General features: G+C 40.8%; 1 protein-coding gene across 3 annotated transcripts; it reads left to right on the top strand.

Moving 5' to 3' along the window:
- Positions 1–1,954: 1,954 nt before the first annotated feature.
- Positions 1,955–22,544, top strand: enpep (glutamyl aminopeptidase). 3 transcript variants are annotated; one of them, XM_058616040.1, is made up of 21 exons: positions 1,955–2,797; positions 7,695–7,836; positions 9,103–9,237; positions 9,333–9,453; positions 10,705–10,859; positions 14,020–14,133; positions 14,218–14,352; positions 14,438–14,503; positions 14,644–14,709; positions 15,712–15,872; positions 16,751–16,833; positions 16,936–17,072; positions 18,127–18,182; positions 18,291–18,435; positions 18,666–18,739; positions 18,830–18,934; positions 19,058–19,231; positions 19,394–19,534; positions 20,797–20,878; positions 21,939–22,100; positions 22,235–22,544. In XM_058616040.1, the coding sequence occupies exons 1-20, from the start codon at positions 2,157–2,159 to the stop codon at positions 22,080–22,082; spliced, it is 2,877 nt and encodes a 958-aa protein (XP_058472023.1). In that variant the 5' UTR covers positions 1,955–2,156; the 3' UTR covers positions 22,083–22,100; positions 22,235–22,544. The 3 variants fall into 3 exon arrangements, with proteins under 3 accessions (XP_058472023.1, XP_058472022.1, XP_058472021.1); XM_058616039.1 differs by having other exon boundaries at positions 21,939–22,105; XM_058616038.1 differs by having other exon boundaries at positions 21,939–22,544.
- Positions 22,545–22,630: the final 86 nt, after the last annotated feature.

The raw sequence follows: 22,630 nt of genomic DNA, 5'->3' as shown, positions 1-22,630 counted from the left end.
TCATGACACATTGTCAGCACTTCACAGTGACACTTGTGGTTCTCTATATAGTAGAGGTAGTGTTATTTTGCAGTAAACAGGAGGAAGGCATCCATATTACACACAGACCATGAGACCGCTTAAAACCACACACAACATGGACATAGACTAAGTACTGACAACAATTAAAACAGAATAAAAAAGTCAGCCATCCAATAAATAAAACGAGATAAATAAGTAAGGTAAGAAAAAATGCAAATAAATGACTAAGATTGATTTAACAGAGCAATTGCAGCAGGAGTGAAGCTGTTTATATAGTGCTAGTCCTCTGGACTTTAAATCTCCCACCAGATGGAAGGTGCTGCAATTCAGTGAAAAGAAGATGGGAGTCATCGTTACAAATTCATATAATAATGAGAAATCAAATCAGTTTTTAGACACAATAGCCTGCCACCACCACAAGAGGGCAGTAAATCATAGTTGCTGGAGATCGAATATAAGGACAGATATAGCCTGATAATCTCATGTGTGACCTTTTTGATGTTTATTCCAATTGTACATAAACTTCTGGTCTTGCTTTGGCTTTGACGTTCCTCTGCTCCACTGTTCTCGGGCCCTGCTGAGACTGACACAAGGAGATCATTTTCTCCACGCTTAATCCTGTTAGTGTGGTGCAGCACAATGCAGCCATTGTCTTTGCTTTTCTGTTCTCACATCACTCTGCTGCAATCATGATTCTGTTGACAAAAGAGCAAAAGTGATGGCAGTTCAAACAACAGAGCCCTGCCCCCTGCGTATCCACTGTCAACAGCGCAGAGTCCACAGCATCACACTCTCCCACTGAAATATAGAAATATAAATCTGATGTGCACACACACACCCACGTTGGACATTCATGACTTGAGGAGACATTGCATTGACTTACATTCATTTCCTGGAGACTTAATCTAACCTTAACCATAATTACTACTGGCCTAATCCTAACCCTAACCCTAACCTCAACCTCAAAACATATCTTCACCTTAAAATAGTATTAATTTACGTTATTGGGATTTGCTTTCCCCATAATGTGGTTTAGGTTTAGGTCCCAACAACATTAATAATACCTGGACACACACACACACACACACACACACAGCTATTCTTGTTAGGACACTGCATAAACTTTCATAACCCTAACCTTAACCTAACCCCAATCTTAGCGCTAAACTTTCACATTCTTCAGAAATAAGGTTCTGCCTCATTAAATCAAGTCTTGGTCTGCATGAGGACTACTGGTCCTGACAAGGCCAGTGTTTATGCCAGAAAAGGTCCTAAGAGGCAAGAAATACAAGAAATACACACACACACATTGGCTTCGGTGGCTTCTCTGAACCTCATCCTAATCATACATGTCTTCACCTTAAAACGTAATAATTATATGTTATGGTGACTTGTTTTTGTCCTATAAGGAAGACAAGGCCCAATAATGAGTTTGAAAACAGATTTAGGTCCCCACAAGATGAGTAATGCCTGGAATACAGGCACACACACAGATTTGTGCAGCTATTCTGAGAGCACTGCACTGACTGCAGTACTCATTTGGACGTCCTGAACAAAGTTTTATCCGTAACAATAACCTTTAGTCTAACTCGAACCTTATCCCAACCACAATTTTTAAATCTTAGTCCTGAACTTAACCAGTTCTTCACAAATTACATTCTGCCTCATTAGGACCAGGTTTTGGTCTCCATGAGGACCACTGGTCCTGACAGCGTTTGTGACAGAAAAGGTCCTAAAGAGGTAACAAACACAAGAACACACCCACTTGCATGTAGAGGTTTAAGTTCATGTCCAGTGACCATGCATTCACACAAACACTGAAAGTTCTGCTGTTGATTCGCAGACAGATTTGTAGATGTTTAACTGGAGGAGGCGTGTTCACAGAGCCGAGGAAAGAATAAATCTCTCGCTCAAAGTGAGATTCTCTACACTGTCTGACAGATTCCCCTCTCTTCACTTCTCCTCCTCCTTCTTCTCTCCAACCCACAGCACAACAGAGGGAAGTGTTGGATTCCACTCACACAGCGAATAGAAATACCCCAGGAGCCAAAGCCAAGAGCTCTGGCTTCAGATCAGATTTACACCTTTTCACTCAATAAAGTTGTGCTTTAGTCTTCTGAGGTCTGGAGGCTACCATGGTTGACAGCATGGATTTGGAGAAGCAGCAGAAGCGTTACTGCATCCGTGGTATGCATGTGGTCATCATTTGTGTGACGGTGGTGGTGTGCTCTTTGGCGGTGGGCCTTGGGGTGGGCCTCTCCAAGCCACACACGACTACCATCCTCCCCGACTTCACCACGCCAGGCACCACAGCAGGGCCCACACTGCCTCCTCCGCTGGGCAGAGGGCCCTGCAAGCCGTCCACTGACTCCAACGGAGACTGGAAGAATTTCCGTCTGCCCAGCTACGTGAAACCCATCCACTATGACCTGAATCTGGAGCCAGACTTTGGCGACGACACCTACACGGGCACCGTGGACATCCACGTGGAAGTCAGCAAGCCCACTCGCCATCTGTGGCTCCACATCAGGGAGACGTTTGTCAGTGCGGTGCCCAGGCTGAAGCTGCTGAACAGCCAGGGGGGTCAGAAGGAGCTGCAGGTGAAACACTGCTTTGAATACAAACCTCAGGAGTACGTTGTGGTAGAGGCTGCAGAGATGCTGCCCGTCACTGCCCCAGGAGAGGTGTATGTGCTTAGCCTGGACTTCCAGGGCTGGCTCAATGGCTCTGTGGTAGGATTCTACAGAGTCATATACACTGAGGAGGGTCGCACTAAGTAAGTACTCAGAAATGACTTTGATTTTACACTTTTTTCTTAATAAGATAGTGACATGAGGAAGTCATCCCTACCTGCTAGAAGTCATATTTCTATAAAACTAAACAGATTTTTATTGTGTGTATTAACAGCAGTTACCAGGTGGGGGTGAAGGATGGGGATGAGGATGAGGATGAGAGGTTTCAATACAAGTATAGGTGTCTTTCAGTCTTTCACTCCAATAAGAGGATGCTAAGGAATAACGAAGCAAGTAAAATTCAAATAGACAGCAGAGTGACAAGAGCAGAATATATACCTAACTAGTATAATACTGATAATAATAATAAAAAATCAGTCATGTCAGTCATCATACCACTTTATCCTCTGCCAGAGGGTCGCGGGGGGTGCTACACCCTGGACAGTTCACCAGTCCATCGCAGGGCCACACACAGATAGAGACAAACAACCATTCACTCTCACACTCACTCCTAGGGTCAATTTAGAGTGTCCAATTCATCTATCCCCACATTGCATGTTTTTGGACTGTGGGAGGAAGCCGGAGAACCCACGCAGACACGGGAAGAACATGCAAACTCCATGCAGAAAGGCCCTTGTTCCAACCGGGGCTCGAACCCGGGTCTTCTCGCTGCAAGGCGAGAGTGCTAACCACTACACCACCGTGTGGCCCTATAATAAAAAGTCAGTCAGTCATCATCTACCGCTTTATCCTCGGCCAGAGGGTCGCGGGGGGTGCTGTGCCAATCTCAGCTACATCGGGCGATAGGCGGGGTACACCCTGGACAGTTCGCCAGTCCATCGCAGGGCCACACACAGATAGAGACAAACAACCATTCACTCTCACACTCACTCCTATGGTCAATTTAGAGTGTTCAATTTACCTATCCCCACATTGCATGTTTTTGGACTGTGGGAGGAAGCCGGAGAACCCGGAGAGAACCCACGCACACACGGGGAGAACATGCAAACTCCATGCAGAAAGGCCCTTGTTCCAACCGGGGCTCGAACCCGGGTCTTCTCGCTGCAAGGCGAGAGTGCTAACCACTACACCACCGTGTGGCCCCTATAATAAAAAGTGTTCAGCTTAATTTTGGGGCAGCACTTTTATGAAAAGGTTCAATGTTTTAGCTCCTTAATAACGTGGCTGCAGTGGTACACTGAGCTCTGCTGCTCACTGATGTCTCACCACTGATTACACACCAACCCCTCTTCCTCATGCTTACACCGTTGTGAACTATATCACTTGCTATGACACGTATGGAAAAATAATGTTTCGTTGTGTACATTATGCGACTTTTCATTCACATTTTTCTGTGAGACCATTCTAAAGAATCTTTTCTGTTTGTTATCATTATAATTTATAACATGTTGAAAACAAGAAGAAACCACTAATCATTACAACACTGGGGAAGCTTAATATTAATATTTAACTATGGGAATAGCAGACAAGCAGGTCCCACATCGCTTGTCAAGGTCTGAACCTGAGCTGTAACTTCACATGTCCTTCATCAGTGTGTGAAATCTGCTCACTGTCCTTGGGGCTGAAATCATGAGGACTGTGTGAAACAGTGGAAAGCTTTAGGAGGATGTGACGAGTGCACCTTGAGTTTCGCTGATTTTTTTTACAAGGATACTGTTATTATTTAATGATTATTAATAGATTATTGTAGTTTGATGGATAAATAGACCCCCAGATACTTGAAGGACTGTACAGTCTCAACCTCCACTCCCCCAATGCAGACTGACTGGCATGGTGTTTTAGATCTCCTGAAGTCCACCACCAGTTCCTTGGTCTTGGTGGTGTTCAGGAGGAGGCCATTCCTCATACTCCAGTCAGTGAAGGACCCCACAAGGTCCCTGTATTCCTTCTCCGGTCCACGGCGTACACATGCCAACAGCTGTATCATCTGAATACTGGATGTGGCAGGACTTAGAGTTGTGGCAAAAGTCTGACGTGTACAGTGTGAAGAGAAGGAGAACCAAAACAGTCCCCTGTGGAGCCCCAGTGCTGCATTCCAGTGTCCCAGAAACACATCTCCCCAGCTTGACGTACTGTGGTCTGGCCGTCAGAAAGTGTGTGATCCAGGATGTCAGGGAGGGAGCAATCCCCATACCGAGGACCTTGTCCTACAGTATCAGGGGTTGCAAGGTGTTGAACGTACTTCGAGAAGTCGAAGAACATGATCCTCACATATGAACCGAGCATATCCAGGTAGAAATTTGCCCGATGCAGCATGCACAGACCCATGTCTTCTACTCCTATGTGTTCCTGATATGCAAACTGGAGGGGTCAAGATCCTCAGCAACCTGCAGCCACTGGTCTGAAGTCATTCAGCTCCACCGGTTGCCATAGTTTGGGGACCGGTATGAGACAGGAAGTCTTCCGGAGTACTGGGACTTTTTCCATCCGAAGGCTCATATTGAAGAGCCTCTGAAGAGGGACAGCTAGTTGTCCTGCACAGTTCTTCAGGAGCCTCCATCTGGTCCCACCGCCTTCGTTGGCTGAAGCCTCCTGAGCACAGCACCCACCTCTTCAGTTGTTAGAGACAGGGGGTTGATGAGGTGACAGCAGAGGGAAGGCAGCCAAGTTGATGTTGGTGTAGACACGGCAGGGGTGGAGGAGTCACCTGCAGTGGTCTATACTGTAATTTGAAGGTCGAACCTACCACGGGGCAAAGTTTGACACTTCTAGAGGTCACCTTAGTGTGGCAGCCCATGGCCAAGTAGAAGGGTATTGCCCTTGCAACTTAACCAATCACTGACACTTCACTGCTCTGCTACTGCACTTGTTTTGTATGTGGTCAGTACTGGTGTAAAAAAGGATGGGTTAAATTCACTACCACCAATGTGTGTGTGTAAATGAAAACTAATTCTAATTGTGAACTTTGTTTATTACAATGGGTTATACGTTCAAAGCAAGTTTGATTCCCAGCTCCACTAGTCTACATGCTGATGTGTCCTTGGGCAAGACACTTGAAAGCTATGCTGGCAGCGTGTGAATGGGTTTGAAAGATGAGTGATAGAAAATGCGTGGCATAGATGCACTGTAGTGTGGGTGAATGGGTGAAAGGGTGAATGGCGAAACTATAGTGTAAAGCAGCTTTGAGTGGTCATCAAGACTAGAAAAATGCTTTATAAATGCAAACTATTTACCATCAACTGAAAGCAGAAATCTGGATTATACTGCAAATGTGTTGAGGAGTTTCTCTGGAACTTGTGGTGCCATTTTGAGAACTACCATGAGACTACAGGCAGTGGGGACACAAGAAAAAACTGATTTTACAAAAGGCCCACCTAATAAAGTCTACATCAATAATTTCAAATTTGTTAAAATCTTACTAAATGAGGCAGAGTGCATCAGCATTATACCATCCATTGCCATTCATTATACCATCATTACTCCATGTTATTTTACTGTGTGCACATGTCTCCCTGTAGTCACATGCATCACACCTATCTTTAGTAGTCCTGTTTTATGTTGTATTTTATGATGCACTATCTTTTGCCCTTTGAGCCATAGAACATTTCATTCAGCCTTATACTTTACGCGAAGACTGTAATGACTGCAATAAATGTTAGCTTATCTTTACCATAGTTGGCAGGGTCGACAGTGGTGGCAAAATCTCTCCTCCTGTTTATGCCAGAGGTGAAGATGCTTCTCCACACCTGCGCACAACTGCATTCCGCATGCTCACTGATATTTCAAGTGCAGTGAGCGCTGTCCACATAGACTGTGCAGGGAAATCTCTACACCCCACAGGAAACATCTTGTTTGCTACCCCTTCTCCCTGCACTCCTGGATGACGTCTTGATACTTTGGGCTTTATCGAGACAGAGACAAGACCAAGACTTTGAGGTGTCGAGACCGAGACAAGACCAAGACCGTTAGCCTCGCTTTGCAGAATTTACACGTTGTGCTGTGTTTTCTTTCAGAGGTATTTATGCACATAAAGTCTTTGTGGTTCAGGTAACCAAATTTCATTATAGATGAGTTGGCTGACATCTTCTCACAGCCTCGTCTCCTGTCACTCACATGCACTTTTGTGGGGGGCGTGTGAAAGGGGGCGGGAGGGGTGACAGCCGTTAACGGTGACAAAAATTTCAAATGATAAATGAGTCAAGTTATTGGTTGTACCCGAAGCAATACGATTTACGCAAAATCATCAGTAATGATATTAATAAGTTAACCAAAAAATGCACAGGCAATTTATTGATATCCCCATAGTTGTGGTCTTGACCGGTCTTGAAATAAAATCCCGAGTCCGCTTTGTCCGAGACCTTCAAAAAGACCGATCTCGAGTACTACAACACTAGGTCTCATCGCAACCTTCTTCCCATCATCCAGACTCAAGGTCGTCTACACAATAGGAGGGAATTCAAACAGTAAATAATAGAAATGCATATCTTGTTCTTGGTTTGAATTTTAAACATTATACATTAGTGGCACATCTGTTATGTGAGCCTAATAAAACAATGACTAAAGCTGCTTGTGTTAGCAGGTTGTCAAACCAGACTGTAGAGAAAGTTTCTCTCAAAGAGGGGTTGTGTTGAAATGACTATATATATTGCGTCGCAATTGACTATATGCATAGAACATCACTTACAACTTCCACTAACAATATAAATCAGCTCCTTAACTTGTAATTTGTCACCAAGGGGAAACCTGGACATTGCAAGGTAATATTAGCGATTACAATTTCTGATATAGATGCTGTGGGTAACTCCTGCAGACACCAAAAGTAGAACATGTCTGCATTTTAGGCTGACAGCTTACCGGAAATAATTGTGATGGATTATTGAAAAGCGGGAAGAGACCATGCATATAGTCAATTAATGTGCAACTGTCTTTAAATGTAAAGCCTCTAGTCTCAAACATATCCTGACCTTTATTTGATCACAGGAAGATTGCTGCAACCGATCATGAGCCAACAGATGCCCGCAAGTCTTTTCCCTGCTTCGACGAACCCAACAAGAAGGCCACATACAACATCTCCATCATTCATGATTCAGACTATAACGCTCTGTCCAACATGCCACTGCAGGTAAGACTCAAGTCAACGATACTGTATATCAGTTGTTATGCTAGTAATATCTTAGCAACATCTTGGGGCAGTATTTCCTCCCAGAAGTTCACGCTCATTTGTATTTCCTTGTAGTCTTTGAGCACTTGTTGTACCAGTGTTTGTATTGGTGGATCTCCTCGCATGACCTCAAGCAAGTTCCAACGTGTTTGTTGTTTCTTGGAAAGTGTTGAGGAGCATAGAACATGTGCAGTTAGTCTATCTAAGTGTGGATAATGAAATTGACCTCACACAGACTCTAGTGAACCGCTTCAGCATAGAGACACAGAATGTATGACCCTAGATTTCAGTCATTCTGAAATCATGTTATTTCAATGTTTTAACTGCTGGAGTACTTGCGGTGGTGTACATTAAACATTTCTCAAGAGAGTACACTATGGCCCCAAAATTTGTAGAAAGCAGAACCTACTCTATTGTATTTAATTAATATTTTTCTCATAAAAATTTAAGAATTATCTGTTGATCTTCATACAGTGTTTGACTTTTGTGTTAGATTTACTTTCAGCTCCATCAGAAATAGAACAACTGCTGTTCAGTCATTGTGGTCAAAATGATTGGGAAACTCCTGCAACACAGTAGAAAAAAAAGATACTCCTACTCTTTTTCCAGAACCACATCAGCTTTATTGTCTGAAGATAAATTAGCCTCTCTGGGGCAATGACTCCTGTATTTGAGGCTTCCCAAATAGACAGATATCGAGGTCAAGTTCCCATTTGCTTTCTCTTGTTTACAGTCTGAATAACAATGTGAGTTAAGAGATGACAATGAACTCTAGGACTGTATTTGTTTTTGCCTGAAATCCTCTTCGCTGCACTTACTTGCCTTATCCTGCATTCACATTTCAGGTCCCAAATAATGACCTTGCTATACACAAATGCCTTTTATTCACGTCAATTCAAGTGATTTTGACTGACGAGCTATCATAAGTTAGCCAAGAGTTTCATTGTAGAGGAAACCACAAAGAAGAAAGAAGAAAATCAACTCGTTATTTCGGCTCGGTTTTCCTTGCCCATGTTGTGATGTACGTAGATAAGTACGGTTTCTCAAACTCTCAAACAGATGGGGAAAACACAGACAGAGGTGGTCCAGTGCAGAGCAAACACTGTGAATACCAACAAGTAGAGGAATCAATCTTGTGCCTGTGTTTCTGGGCCAGAGGATCCACCCAATACAGGCCGATTGACATCCACAGTAACCCATTAACCTTGATTTTCTCTGCCTCTCTAGGGCTCCCCTCAACAATTGCTTAGCAATAAGCTGAAGACCTCCTTTGAGAAGTCTGTCCCAATGAGTACCTATTTGGTATGTTTTGCAGTGCACCAGTTTGGCTTTGTGGAAAGAACTTCAGCTCGAGGAATTCCTGTGAGTTCACCATCGTGGGTCACAATCAGTGCCACCACATAGCTGATGTATACTGCCAAATGTACTGTGTGTTTTTTCTCCCTGTGACTTTGCAGTTGAGAATCTATGCCCAGCCAACGCAGTTAAAAACTGCAGAGTATGCAGCAAACACAACCAAAATCATCTTTGATTACTTTGAAGAATATTTCAAAATGGACTATTCCATCTCCAAACTGGGTAAGTTTTCAAATGCATATCTTTTTTTTTTTTAACATAATTTGTTTTTTGTACTGATTTATACTTTGTTAAACCTGGGGTAGGCAACATGTTTTTGTCAGTCTAGACTTATAATTCCATGCAAAGCTTCCAGTTTAATGTAAATCTGAGAGAGAACTAGGCTTCTGAATTTCCTCTTTAGCGTTGAGAAAAACAATATATGTGTATATGGGGTGAAAGGTGTACACCCTGGACGGGTTGCCAGTTTAGCGCAGAAGAGTCAGACAATAAACACAATAGCACGTCATTATGGGCGAAGCCATTCAGTTGCCTTGTGTCATTTGTCATGAGTGTGTCTGTGTCTAATTTCCACCTCAGTGATCACAGTGAATGATAGGCTTTGTGTTTGGGGTCACAGAGTTTTTACGAACAAGAATAACAAATCTAAAAGTCCCTGTTAATGGCCTTAAACAGCCCTAATGAATGAGCACTTATCAGCACACAAAGAATACAAGACATTGGAGAGACAATACATACTTTGTATGTAATATTTAACATTTTTATTCTTTCGATCTCGATGAGTGATTGGTTAATCTAATTTAAGTTGTTGATTATATCTGTAAGCAGAATACACTTACTTCTCCTCTCTATGTTATATGATATATGTATTTCTGACTTCATAGTGACATGACCATCTTACATGATCATATTTTTCTGTCGATATATAGGCATGATGGATGTGGTGAGTCTCCAAAAACATGCAGATTAGGTTACATTAGGCAGCGATCAAACCAAATATTTTCCATGTTTTACTAGCAGTGAAAGAATAAGAAAGGAAATTAAGGTTTAGCTTATTTACATGACAGGTGGTAATCTACAATATATAATCAAAAATACTATGGAATACAAACAATACACTGAAAAGTGAAATATAGTGCTTCAAATACAGTATACTATTAAGGGGCCAATATGTACAGTGTACAATTTATGTTATTATTTATGTAAAAAATTGAAAATGAACATCTTTGTTTACCCTTTCTTATAGATTTTGGGTCAAGAATGGAAAAACTAGATTCACAAGACATAGCAGTGGCTAGCATTGTTGCATGCACACAGCAAGGACATGTAGAGGTTAATTGGACACTCTAAATCTTGGGTCAACAGGGTGCCCAATAAAAGGACTGTTGCTGGAGTCTTATGTGAAGACCTCCTAATGTTGATTGTAATATTGTAGTTAATCAAGAACTTCTCTTCTATTCTGTTTTATTCCAGATAAGATAGCCATCCCTGACTTTGGTACTGGTGCTATGGAGAACTGGGGCCTCATCACTTACAGGGAGACCAACCTACTGTATGATGAGAAGCAGTCTTCCTCCTATAACAAGCAGCGAGTGGCCAGTGTTATTGCCCATGAGCTGGTGCACCAGGTACCACTGTCTAAATATATACATATTACAATAAAAGCTGGTAAATCTCTACACCCAAAAAATTACCACAATCAGAAATATTACTTTATATATTTGTGTGTGTAGTAGCAAGTATTTATACCAGTATATCCTATTTTTCTTTGACTACGACTCCCATCATCCAGTCAAATGTTTGATTCAGTTTTAATGTAGTTGTATATAGTATTAATACATAGTCAGTTTAATTAAATTTCATTTAATTTAATTAAATTAAATTAAATTTAATTTAATTTAATTTAATTTAATTTAATTTAATTTAATTTAATTTAATTTAATTTAATTTAATTTTTAAAAACTTTAAAAGTTTAATCAGGCCATCACCTAAATGCTTTTACTTTTTGAGTTATGCTGCTCACAGACAACAAACGCAGTCAAAAAAAAACCTCGTTCGTGGAGGTAATAAAACAGACTATATTATCTTATTGTTATAGTTTTACGGTCATGTTGCAATTTAGTCTCATGTGACAATATATCAGGCTAAGTCACTGTTGCTTGGTAATTCTTTGATGATTTTATCTTTATTTCACTAAAGAGCAGTAAAATGTGAGTTCAGAGTTCAAGACTACAAAAGCTTCCTGAGTTATTGTTCAAAGTTTTTTTTTTATATAATGTATGATGCATGCACTTTTCCTTCCAAAGATAAGACACCTCAAGGTAGTCAATAATGTTTTATGAACCAACAAAAGTTCCTGGAACAATAATGACCGAATAGTCTTGTGTTGATGCCTCAGTAAGACATTGATAGGAGTTCATTTGTTTGCTTACTGCACAATACAAACTGAAATGTCGTTGGATTGCACCAGTCAGCACGAGTTGGGGACAGACTACTTGGCACAGAAATCTGTTTGAGTGTGAGGGGTAAACACTGGCAAGTGTGTGAGGGTAACAGACCTGACCCAACTCTGGTTTGAACTCTGGACACAATTAGATGTACTAACTACCGACCCAGCTACAAACACAGGTGGGACACAGGAAATAGCATTAGAAGACGACGACGACGACAGGAAGTCAAAACAATAATGCCGATGATTTCTTTTAACTTGACATGGTCGCGCTCATGAGAGTTTGATGCGTTCAGTTGACGTCAGTTGGTTTGACAAATCATGTAGTCTGTGATCCTTCATCATGTGTTTCAGTCGTCATAAAAAAAAAATCTGCTGAAACCAGTTTGTTAATGTGTACTCAAAGTCTTTTCAAAATCATTAACGACAATGAACGCTGTGTCATGTGTCCCCAGCGTTAGCTGCATGTGTGGGTAATAAAGGATAAACGCAAGAGCGGTAAAGTAAAGTGAGACATGATATCACAAAATCTCTAATCTAATCTAATTAAGCTCATTGAAGCTGTTTACGTCTGACCAGGCTCTCTCAGCTGCGTAGGAGTTGCAAAGTTTTTTTTTCTTTTATTTTATTTGGTGAGGGGGGCGGGACAACCGCATAAATAATAATGATTAAAATTTACTGTTAAGCCAATCAGAGGCCGAGTTGAGAGGATGTTCACACACAAATGGCAAACACTGTTGCCTTACAGCAAGATTGCCAGTTCGCATCCACTTCTCCTGTCCACCCCCAGCATGACGATATTTAATATAATTTTACACAGATGAGGTCATCTGCAAATAGCATTCTCACATGCGCACCTCTGCCTGCAGATATCCCCTGTTGCAATCTGCGATATTGGGATGCATTGACGTCCAAAAGCATGACTTCCAAAAGCAGTAAACTTTACCATCGGATATATTTTACGGCTTTTATATGTTGGTAATTGCCAAAGTCTAAAAAGATTGTTAAACTTCACAATGTCTTGAGAATCACTTTATTTGCTGCTAATCAGGTGAATACAGTGTATTAAAGATGTTGAGTCCTATGCATCAATGTACCCACGATCCCTGAACGCAACATGACTGGGGCATGCCCTGAGCTTCTGTGTCATCCTGTCACTCATGATTCTCCGCCCCCTCAGGTCATGGCACTCCAGATCAGGGCCAAAAGTCTGAAACTGAATTGTCATTATGCTCATTATGCTGTAGCATTTACTCCAATCAATCAGCATAATTAAGAGAACTAGACTTCTAGACCTTGTTTGCAGCTACTAAACAGGTAGCATTGCATGAGACTGAAGAATCAAAGGGCAGTTTAGAGGGAGAGGATGTTCCTATATCGTAATGCCATGACTGTCATTACTGCAGCTTCTGATACCTGCCTATAACCCGGTTGTCCCACCTCCCCGTCACTGTCATTGTCTAAAGGACACACTGGCCAAACGTTGCCACATAGAAACGCACCGACCCAGAGCAAAACAATGACAAAACAGTAAAAAGCAGCAAAGAGCTTCAGATACTATATTCCATACTTTGTTTTATGTGGAATCTGAGCGAGAACGAGACTTTCTCCAGCAGTGGTTTGCAGTTTCTGTAAATCTGTAGCATCACATTAGGCTTTGAAGAATTGAAGGCTTTGGATGTCACTTGACTCGGTTTGCTCAAAGTGCCACGTTGGCAGGAAAAGCTCCTAAAAATCGATGCTTTAAGATGCTGCTCAATCTTTGACTGGAAATGAGACGCAACAATCAGGATATTTACTATGAGTGGCTATAGTAACTACTGTTAATAACCAGAGTCATACTTGATATTGATGTCATCAATGTGTGGTCCATCCCTTTGATATTTTATTGGAAAAAAAGAGTACTTGGACACAGCTGTAAATTTCAGAGTGGAATTCCATTTTAAACCACTTTCAAATGGCTTGATCTTGGTTTTTTCTCTTTCTTTCTCTTTAAAAAGTTATGTTAGAGTTGGGTGATTTTTAAACCATGAAACATTCTCAGCCAGAATAAATACAATTAAATTAAAGGATTTATTTTACTTTTAGGATCTTTAATAATTACCTTGAGAATATTTTTGCAAGAGTTCCCCCTGTCTGCTCCCACTCGCTCCTCATCATGCAATGGTAAGCTGCCACCACATGAGTTTGCCTTGGCAAGAGATGTCCATGGGGAGCCTGTGTCTTTTCTATATGTCTTAGATGCCGCTGGATACTGTGTTATGATATTATTTCCCATCTAAGGCATCTAAGAAGTAAAAATCTCACATACATGCTTATGCTGCGTCGTCTTTTCCCAGTGGTTTGGGAACATTGTGACCATGGACTGGTGGGATGACCTCTGGCTGAATGAGGGCTTTGCCAGTTTCTTTGAGTACATTGGTGTGGAGGAGGCTGAGCCTTCATGGGGCATGGTGAGTTGCCTCGGCATAGTAACACTGTCACTTTAAAGTTTTCTGTACTCTGAAGTGAGCCTTCTGTCCACCCTTTGTCCACAGCGAGACATCATGATCATCAGTGATGTCCTTCCTGTAATGGTGGATGATGCCCTCCTCTCCTCACATCCAATCATTGTTGATGTCTCAACTCCAGCAGAGATCACCTCTGTGTTTGATGCCATCTCATACAGCAAGGTATGATGGCTGGTTCATTACCAACGAGATACAGGCACATGCAACAAAATAGACTTTGTAATGGAAATGATCCATTTCTTTTCAGGGAGCATCCATTCTAAGGATGCTGGAGGACTGGATGGGCAAAGATATGTTCAGAGATGGCTGTCGAGTAAGTCAGACTCTGCTGCAACTACATTGAAATGATTTACAATTTATTAAATATAATTAACACTCAATTATATTTTAGGTACTACGTCGATGTAATGACTGCCTGTTTTTGTTTGTCTGTTTATTTCATTTCTCTAACAGAAATATTTGAAAGACTACTACTTCATGAATGCCAAAACAGCCAACTTCTGGGCATCTCTCGCCAATGTATGTTGGAACTTATACTAATTCTCCATGCAAGGCTAGATTAGTTGTCAGAGCCTAATGCACATCTTCTTTGGTTATGAATGTGAGCATCATGTGTCATATCTGTGTTTAAGGGGCATACTGTATCTGCAGTCTGACAAATAGTAGAAAACCACTTCTGTCAAAAAACACACTCCTCAGAATGTTCACTGTAACAGATCGACACATTTGTTTCCATGTTTCCGTCGACTCTACTCGCCTCGGCATGGATAAGTTGCGTTTCCACTAGCATAGTACCTGATACTTTTTTTAGGACCTGCTCTGGCGAGATTCCAAGCATGCTGAGTAGGTACTATGCATGACATTGCCAGACTGCCGGCCACTGATTGGTCACAGAGATGTCCGACACAGAAATCAAGCCGAACAGTGCAAAACTGTAGATAAGTTAAAAAGACTTAACAATCCTAAAAATGTGGGTCGATCTCCAACAACTACTGGGGAAATGTCTAAAATCTCAATATTTAATAGAGGAGTCTGGTCGCGACCGGCGAGCAGCATCACAAACCCTGCCGCTGTATTTCAGACCAATGACTGTATCAGACAGGGTCTGTGCTCTGGTCATGGAGGAAGTACTAAACAAGTATTTTTAATTAACTGACCCCGCCTATCGCCCTATGTCAGCTGAGATTGGCACGGCACCCTCCGGTTGAGGATAAAGAGGTAGATAATGGGTGGATGGATTCTAGTGTTTGATTTAGCAACTTACAAGTTACTTGTTTGTGTGTTTGTAAAACAAAGTCACCGCAGTTTCATGCAACCGTGGAGTGAAGGCTGTGATATTGGGTCATTTACAATATGCAGTATAAACACAGCCTTACACACAGACATGAAATATGAAATTATTCTGAAAATCTCACTCTCAGATATAATAGACAAAGGCAAAGTTCCCAAAATGTTTTTCCTCTAAGTTCTGTCTGTGAATTTTCTCTGAACTTTAGCCATGTGTCCTCTTTGTGTATCTAGGTGAGTGGCTTGCCAGTTGCAGAGGTCATGGACACATGGACCAAACAGATGGGTTATCCTGTGCTTGATGTGTCTGTGTCAGAGACTGATGCCAAACTGACACAGAGTCGTTTCCTCCTGGATCCTAAAGCCAATGCTAGCATGCCCCCTTCACCTCTTGAGTAAGAGATGCAAATAACAGGTCAAAACTACCATTAATAATTGGTCCAAGACTATGTGCAGTATTTGCAGGATGCACACACTGGAGCAGTTGAAACAGCACAATATTTGAGTTTAGTTGTCACCAATTTTTACTACTTATACGGGCCTGGGTCATAGAGGCAGCAGTCTCAGCCATGAGGCACAGAACTTCCTCTCCCCAGCCACCTCAACCAACTCTCCCGGAGGGGCACTAAGGCGTTCCCAGGCCAACCGAGAGATATAATCTCTCTAGCGTGTCCTGTATTTGCCCTGGGGCTGCCTTCTGATTCGGGCATGCCCATACTCCATACTCCTGCAGCACCTCCCACAGAGCATCCCTGGGGAACTGGACATATGCCCTCTCTGAATCCACAAAACACATGTGGACCAGAAAATCAGCTGTGTACTTGAACGTATTTCATGCTATACAATTTAATTGACATTTGATTAGCGGTCGTTAAGTGTGAAATATTCAAAGATGCGGTCCGCAGAGACCTATCAAAACCAAAAAGTAAGAGTAAGGGATAGAGGAGGAAGATAGAGTGTAGAGTAGTGGAGGGGGCGAAATCAGTGAGACAAGCCATTCAATCGCTCACACCGCAGTTCAAAAGATGGAGAAAGAAAGATGAGCGACAGCAGGAGCCTCACAATGATGAGACAAGAAGATGACAACAGCTTGTACCAGTGATGCAAGCATGGACTAAGAAAGTCAATGGCAAAATGTTATACTTCACTTCACTAGATACACATATACATTGGTTTACACCTGAAAATATTAGTTACACTTTAACCGACATTCAAATTTTACTTTGTTTTTGTATATCACAGCCTTAATTATATTGACTGTGTTTTGTCACAGGTACAAGTGGACCATTCCTGTAAAATGGCAGTCTGTAACAAGCAACAAGGCAATGCTGACCATGTTTGACAAGAGCAGCAATGGTATCATTATTATTATTATAATAAGTAATGTGTGATGATGTTCAGAAAATAATATTTTCCAAACATATATCACACACTGACACAGACTGTGCTGATTTTCAGAGCATGTCATCAGTAACTACACACCCACAGTGGACGGTCTGCTGAAGGTCAACAACGACCACATAGGATTCTACAGAGTCAACCATGATGTGCATATGTGGAACACTATCAGTGAACAACTAAAGCGCAACCACAAGGTAGAGCTGTCACTTTATTTATTTATTTGAGAGAAAAACTAAGACATTGTGTTTAACAAGTTTTAACATTGTTTAAAAAAGTGATATATAAATATCAACCCAAGTCAATATGTCATATTCATATATGGAGAAAAATAATGTTTATCAAATGATTTCTATGATTTGTTTAAATAAGATATATTTTTTTATATATATAAATGAACATCTATCTATAGTTTAATACAGTTTATGGAACATTGCTCTTTAGGTGCTGAGAGCATTTATTTAAGTGACACTACGCAAAAAATGATTATGCTAAATAGTTAGTGTTGGGACCTGTCCAGGGTGTACCCCGCCTTTGGCCCTTTGTCAGATGGGATTGGGACTGGAATTAGGTTAGGGTTAGTTCTAGTCTTAACCACTAAAAGTTGCATTAAACCAGAGTTTTTGCCATTTACACCCATTCACTAAGGTTACGTGTCTTGCCCAAGGACACATCGGCATGTAGACTAGCAGAGCCAGGAATTGAAACTACAACCTATACAAGCTGAAAGATGACTTGCTCTACCATTGAGCTACTGTTACAAAATCTTTATCATTTTACAAAGAGAAAACCAACATTTCACTTAATGAGCAAACACCAGGCGTCAGTGGAGAGAGAAAAAAAACTTGCTTTAAACAGAAGAAGAAATTTCTGACAGAACCGCACTCAAACCTGTGCAGCATCTGCAGGGAGAAAGGAAAAAATTGGGGGCAGAGAAGAGGTGGACGACAGAAAGGTTGGTGGGGGGGCAAAGGAAAGAGGTAGGCAAGGTAATATCAGTTGCGATATTGTCATATTATTACAATTTAATTAATGTAAACAGTAGCTGATATCAGTTTCAATCATAGCATAATAATGATGAAAATACTACTAATAATAATAGCCTCACAACTGGATCTGGATCCTGCAGCCTAGGTGTCACATATACCTGCAGATGGGAAAAGAAGCCAAAAACAACAAATAAGTTGTCTATAGTATTATGTCTGTGCTTTAATATTGTGTTGTTATGTGTGTTAATCTCCTCGTTAACAGGTGTTTGATGCAGCTGATCGTACAAGTTATATTGATGACGTTTTTGCACTGTCAAGGTAAGATCCCCCCCCCCCCCCCACACACACACACAATGTCTGAACCCCTACTGTATGTGGTCAATCACATACAAAGACTGTAATAGGTGTTTTCATGTCACTGTCCAGGGCAGACATTATAGATTATGGTAATGCCTTCAATCTGACCATGTACCTGACCAATGAGACTGACTACATAGTGTGGGACCGTGTGGCCTCCTCTATCGCCTATGTTCGGGACATGCTGTCAGGTGATCTCTACAAAATGTTTCAGGTAAGCATGCTGCTAATTAGCTCTCACATTTAACTTTTCACACATCATAACAAAGTGGAATCACCTCTAAAATTGAATTGAATTGAATATATATACATATATGTATATAATATATGTTTATGCTATAACCACAGTATAAACATTGTTTTAAGGAAGAGGAGTGATGTTCATACTAGGAATAGGATGAAACAGATTGTGGTTATAATTATCCAAATCACTATTTCTTTTAGAAACTCTTTCTTGGCCATGTTAACGCAATCGCAACACAATATGGATGGGATGATACAGGCACACAGACAGAAAGGTACAGTACACTAGAAATGAATTGTATATTGTATGATTGTACAAATCTATTTTTTCGTGTCTCAGTGACAATCCAACTTGTGATTGACAGGTTACTGAGGGAAACCGTGCTCAGTATTGCATGTCAGATGGGAGATGAGAAGGCTCTGGCTGAAGCCTCCCGTATTTTTGACAGCTGGATTGATGGAAGTCTCAGGTATCAGCACACACTGTCTTTTGATTGTCAACGTGTGTGTGGCTCTATAGCTGCCACACACAGATTGTTGCTTTTCATCATTGGTAAACGGTCATAAAACCTTCATGATCTTGTAACCTGCAGCGACGTAGCAGTGAACCTGAGGCTGCTGGTTTACCGATATGGCATGAAGAACTCAAACAGTGAGGCCAAGTGGAAGATAATGTTCCAGAAGTACATAGATTCTACTTTGGCTCAAGAGAAGGACAAGCTTCTGTATGGACTGGCTTCCGTGGGGGATGTGGATCTTTTGTTCAAGTAATTTAAAACATTTTTTTTTACATTTTCATTCAGGGCCAGTATTATTCTGTCTGCAGAGCAATATTTGCAACAGATTATTACAGGATAGACAAAGGCAATGCTAACACAGTAGTCTGTGGTTGTGATGAAAGAAAACCATCTGTGTTTTGTGCCCTAAAGGCTCCTGGAGGCCACGAAAAATGAGAGTGTGGTGAGGAGTCAGGATGTGTTCACTGTGGTGCGCTACGTGTCATACAACCCACTGGGACAGAGCATGGCCTGGGACTGGACCACACTGAACTGGGATTATCTGGTCAGCAGGTCAGTACAATGAGGCAAAGAGCTGACATATGTAGGTAACTGGTCACTGTTTGGTTATAGCAACGTGGTAATACACCTGGTTTTAGCAGAAATATGGTCAAATTGTCTACCACTTTATCCTCCATACGACGGTCACGGGGGATCAAGCCAATCCCACTCACACACCAGGAGAGCATGCAAACTCCACAGTAGCATAACATTAGCATGAGCAACAGGCAGTGTAATGTAAGTAGTTGCTGTGCTATCGTCACAGACTTGTATGTCAGTCAGAATGAGTCCATTATTTACTGAGCGTTACCCACAAAATCACTTTGCTTGTGTTTGTTCCCGTCGCTAAATCTTCTTCTGCTCACTGTGAGCATGTTTCATAGAAGCGATTCACCTTCACCATCTCTTTGGATCTGTGGGGATCCCGTAAAATGTTCTCCTGTAAGCCTGTCTAAGCAACCAGCAATTTAACTTAAATACTTTCTGAGAAGGAAATGCACAATTCTGCCACACCAGTGAGAGTCATCTGACTGGAGTCGGGCACACACACACACACATACACACAGAAGAGCGCAGCGCACACACACACAAAGACACACATACACACACAGAGGAGTGCACATAAACAAAGTCACAGACAAATTATAAGTTTATACGGGACAGTTCTGAGACAGTGATGACACGTTTATTGAACTACAATGTCATTTATACAAGCAGCAGCAGAAATTGTTGATAAAAAATTCAACTGATATCAACTATAGCACAATAATGATGGTGATATGATTTGTATGTCATTATTATTATTATTAATAATAATAATAATAATAATAATAATAATAATAATAATAATAATAACCTCAAAACTGGATCTGGATCCTGCAACCTGCAAGATGAGGACACAGCGAGAGAGAGAAAGGAAAGGAAAGAAAGACACAAACTATGGAGAAAAATAACAAGGTTAACGACCTATAATTAAGTCATATTCATGCCCTGAGTGTATTTTTAAGTCTCTAACTTTAAAGTATAACTTTAAATACAGAGAGATCTTAATCTAATATTACTATACCAGTGCCTGAGGTATGTGTGAGGGTGGGTCACTGGGAGCTGGTTCCACAGGAGAGGAGCCTGGTAAGTGAAGGCTCTGCTTCCCATTATGCTCTTACAGACTTTCCCTAAGATGTAATTGTCACTATGTTTAATGGCTAGTACAACCATGGCACAGGGTCACACACATCTAAACCCTCCAATAAATAATGAATTTTCTTTCTTAACAGGTACACCATCAATGACAGGAACCTTGGTCGTCTACTTAATCAAATCACCACCACATACAACACAGAAGTCCAGCTGTGGAAGGTTAGCACTGGCATTAGTGCCACTTGTACATTCTTTAATGGCTTTGAGTTAAGTTTGAAGTACATACTTTTTCTCTTCTTCTTCTTCCTTCTATTTATTTTGCATATAGTTATAATATCTATAGTTATAGATAGTTTCAAAGGCCTAATATGTAACAATGGAGAGTGTGAATGTTATTTCCAATGGCCCTGCTCTTTAAATCCAGAAAAAAAATCTACATGTTTATCACCAGATCCCAACAAAACACGTTGTAAGTTTCAACGTCAGTATAAAAACAGGGGATCAAATTATCCTTATGCAACCTTTAAATAAATAACCGTCTTCACCTTATGTACAAACAACATTTTTTAAGCTATATCAAATGAAACTGAACAATTTTGAACATAAAAAAATCACAAAATATGCAATATTTTTCATATACTACATGATGATACAATTTTGTATTTATTGTGTTTTCTTTTCTTTGTAATTTTATGCATATCATGAGTTACAAAGACTTTCCTCTGAAGCCACACCTCCAGAGCACAGGAACGCGCAATGCTTGTTCACCAGGAGTGTTGGTTTCACACAGATTTATGAGCACTGTCTATGCTAGATTGGAGATTCTACAAATAGATATAGTAGATACTGTATCTATTAGTAGAATCTAGTTGATATAGTAATTAACATGCTCACAAACAAGACCACGTTATCACAATGCATGTGACAGTTTTGGGAGCCATCATTGTCTTACTAGACTGGCTCTCTCTTACAGCTGGAAGAACAACTCTGTCTTTAATTTATTTACTAAACTCAATAAACTACCAGCTTGTACAAACAACTAATAAAGTGAAGGAGACAGAAGGAGATCCCCAGTTTACACAGATTTGATCCATTAAAAAGTTTAAATTATCATTAATTGATTAATATTTATCCTACTACTGAGACTGTGCTCACACCATTGTGTCACTATATTCATCATTCAAGGTTATTGTTCATGGATTGAAGCCTCACCTACATTTGAGTGGCTAAGTTGAGTGGCATGTTTCTTGTAACATGTTTCTCCATGTTGGTCTAATAGATGGAGCATTTCTTCAGTCTAACACCAGATGCCGGTGCTGGGAAGATGCCCAGGCAGCAGGCACTGGAAACAGTGAGGAACAACATTGAATGGTTGAAGAAAAACAAGGATGAGATCGAAACATGGCTGAAGAGCACACTGTAGATGTGGAGCACATGCACAGTACAGTAAATATTGTCTTTTTAGTTTTGTTAGGACATTTAAGATGAGATTGTAGTATTTTCGAAGGGCTAATGCAGGGGGCTGCTAATCTGAATCAACAATGTGAAAACACAAACCCTCTTTCTTACTTTCAGGTACTTGAAGTGTGGATGTATGTGGTACTGACACAGAGAACCTGCATGTCTGTTCTGTGTGCGCCCCCTGCTGTCTCACATAGCCAAGAACCACATGAGACATTCACACTAAGTGAAATCATGGCTACTAGTGGGGACACAAGAGAAAAAGAGAGTTCAGCCCCTTAACAAAAGACTCACCAAATGTATCATTTTATTTCATTGATAATAAAAGTAATGATATATTGGATCTGCCTCCATTAGTAAGTTAATGTGTTAGTTAATGTGTTATTTTGTGACTTTGAAATTATTAAATTTCACTTTTACACTTTTTGTTTAATTTTTCACTTGATCTTTATTCAGATTTAACTAAGTGATACAATTACCACATGAGGTAGCAGCAGATCAGGAACTCCT

This window comes from Solea solea, chromosome 18, assembly GCF_958295425.1.
Source record: "Solea solea chromosome 18, fSolSol10.1, whole genome shotgun sequence".
In the NCBI taxonomy this organism is placed as follows: domain Eukaryota; kingdom Metazoa; phylum Chordata; class Actinopteri; order Pleuronectiformes; family Soleidae; genus Solea; species Solea solea.
The sequence above is the reverse complement of the archived record's forward strand: the minus strand, read 5'-3'. Positions and strand labels throughout refer to the sequence as shown.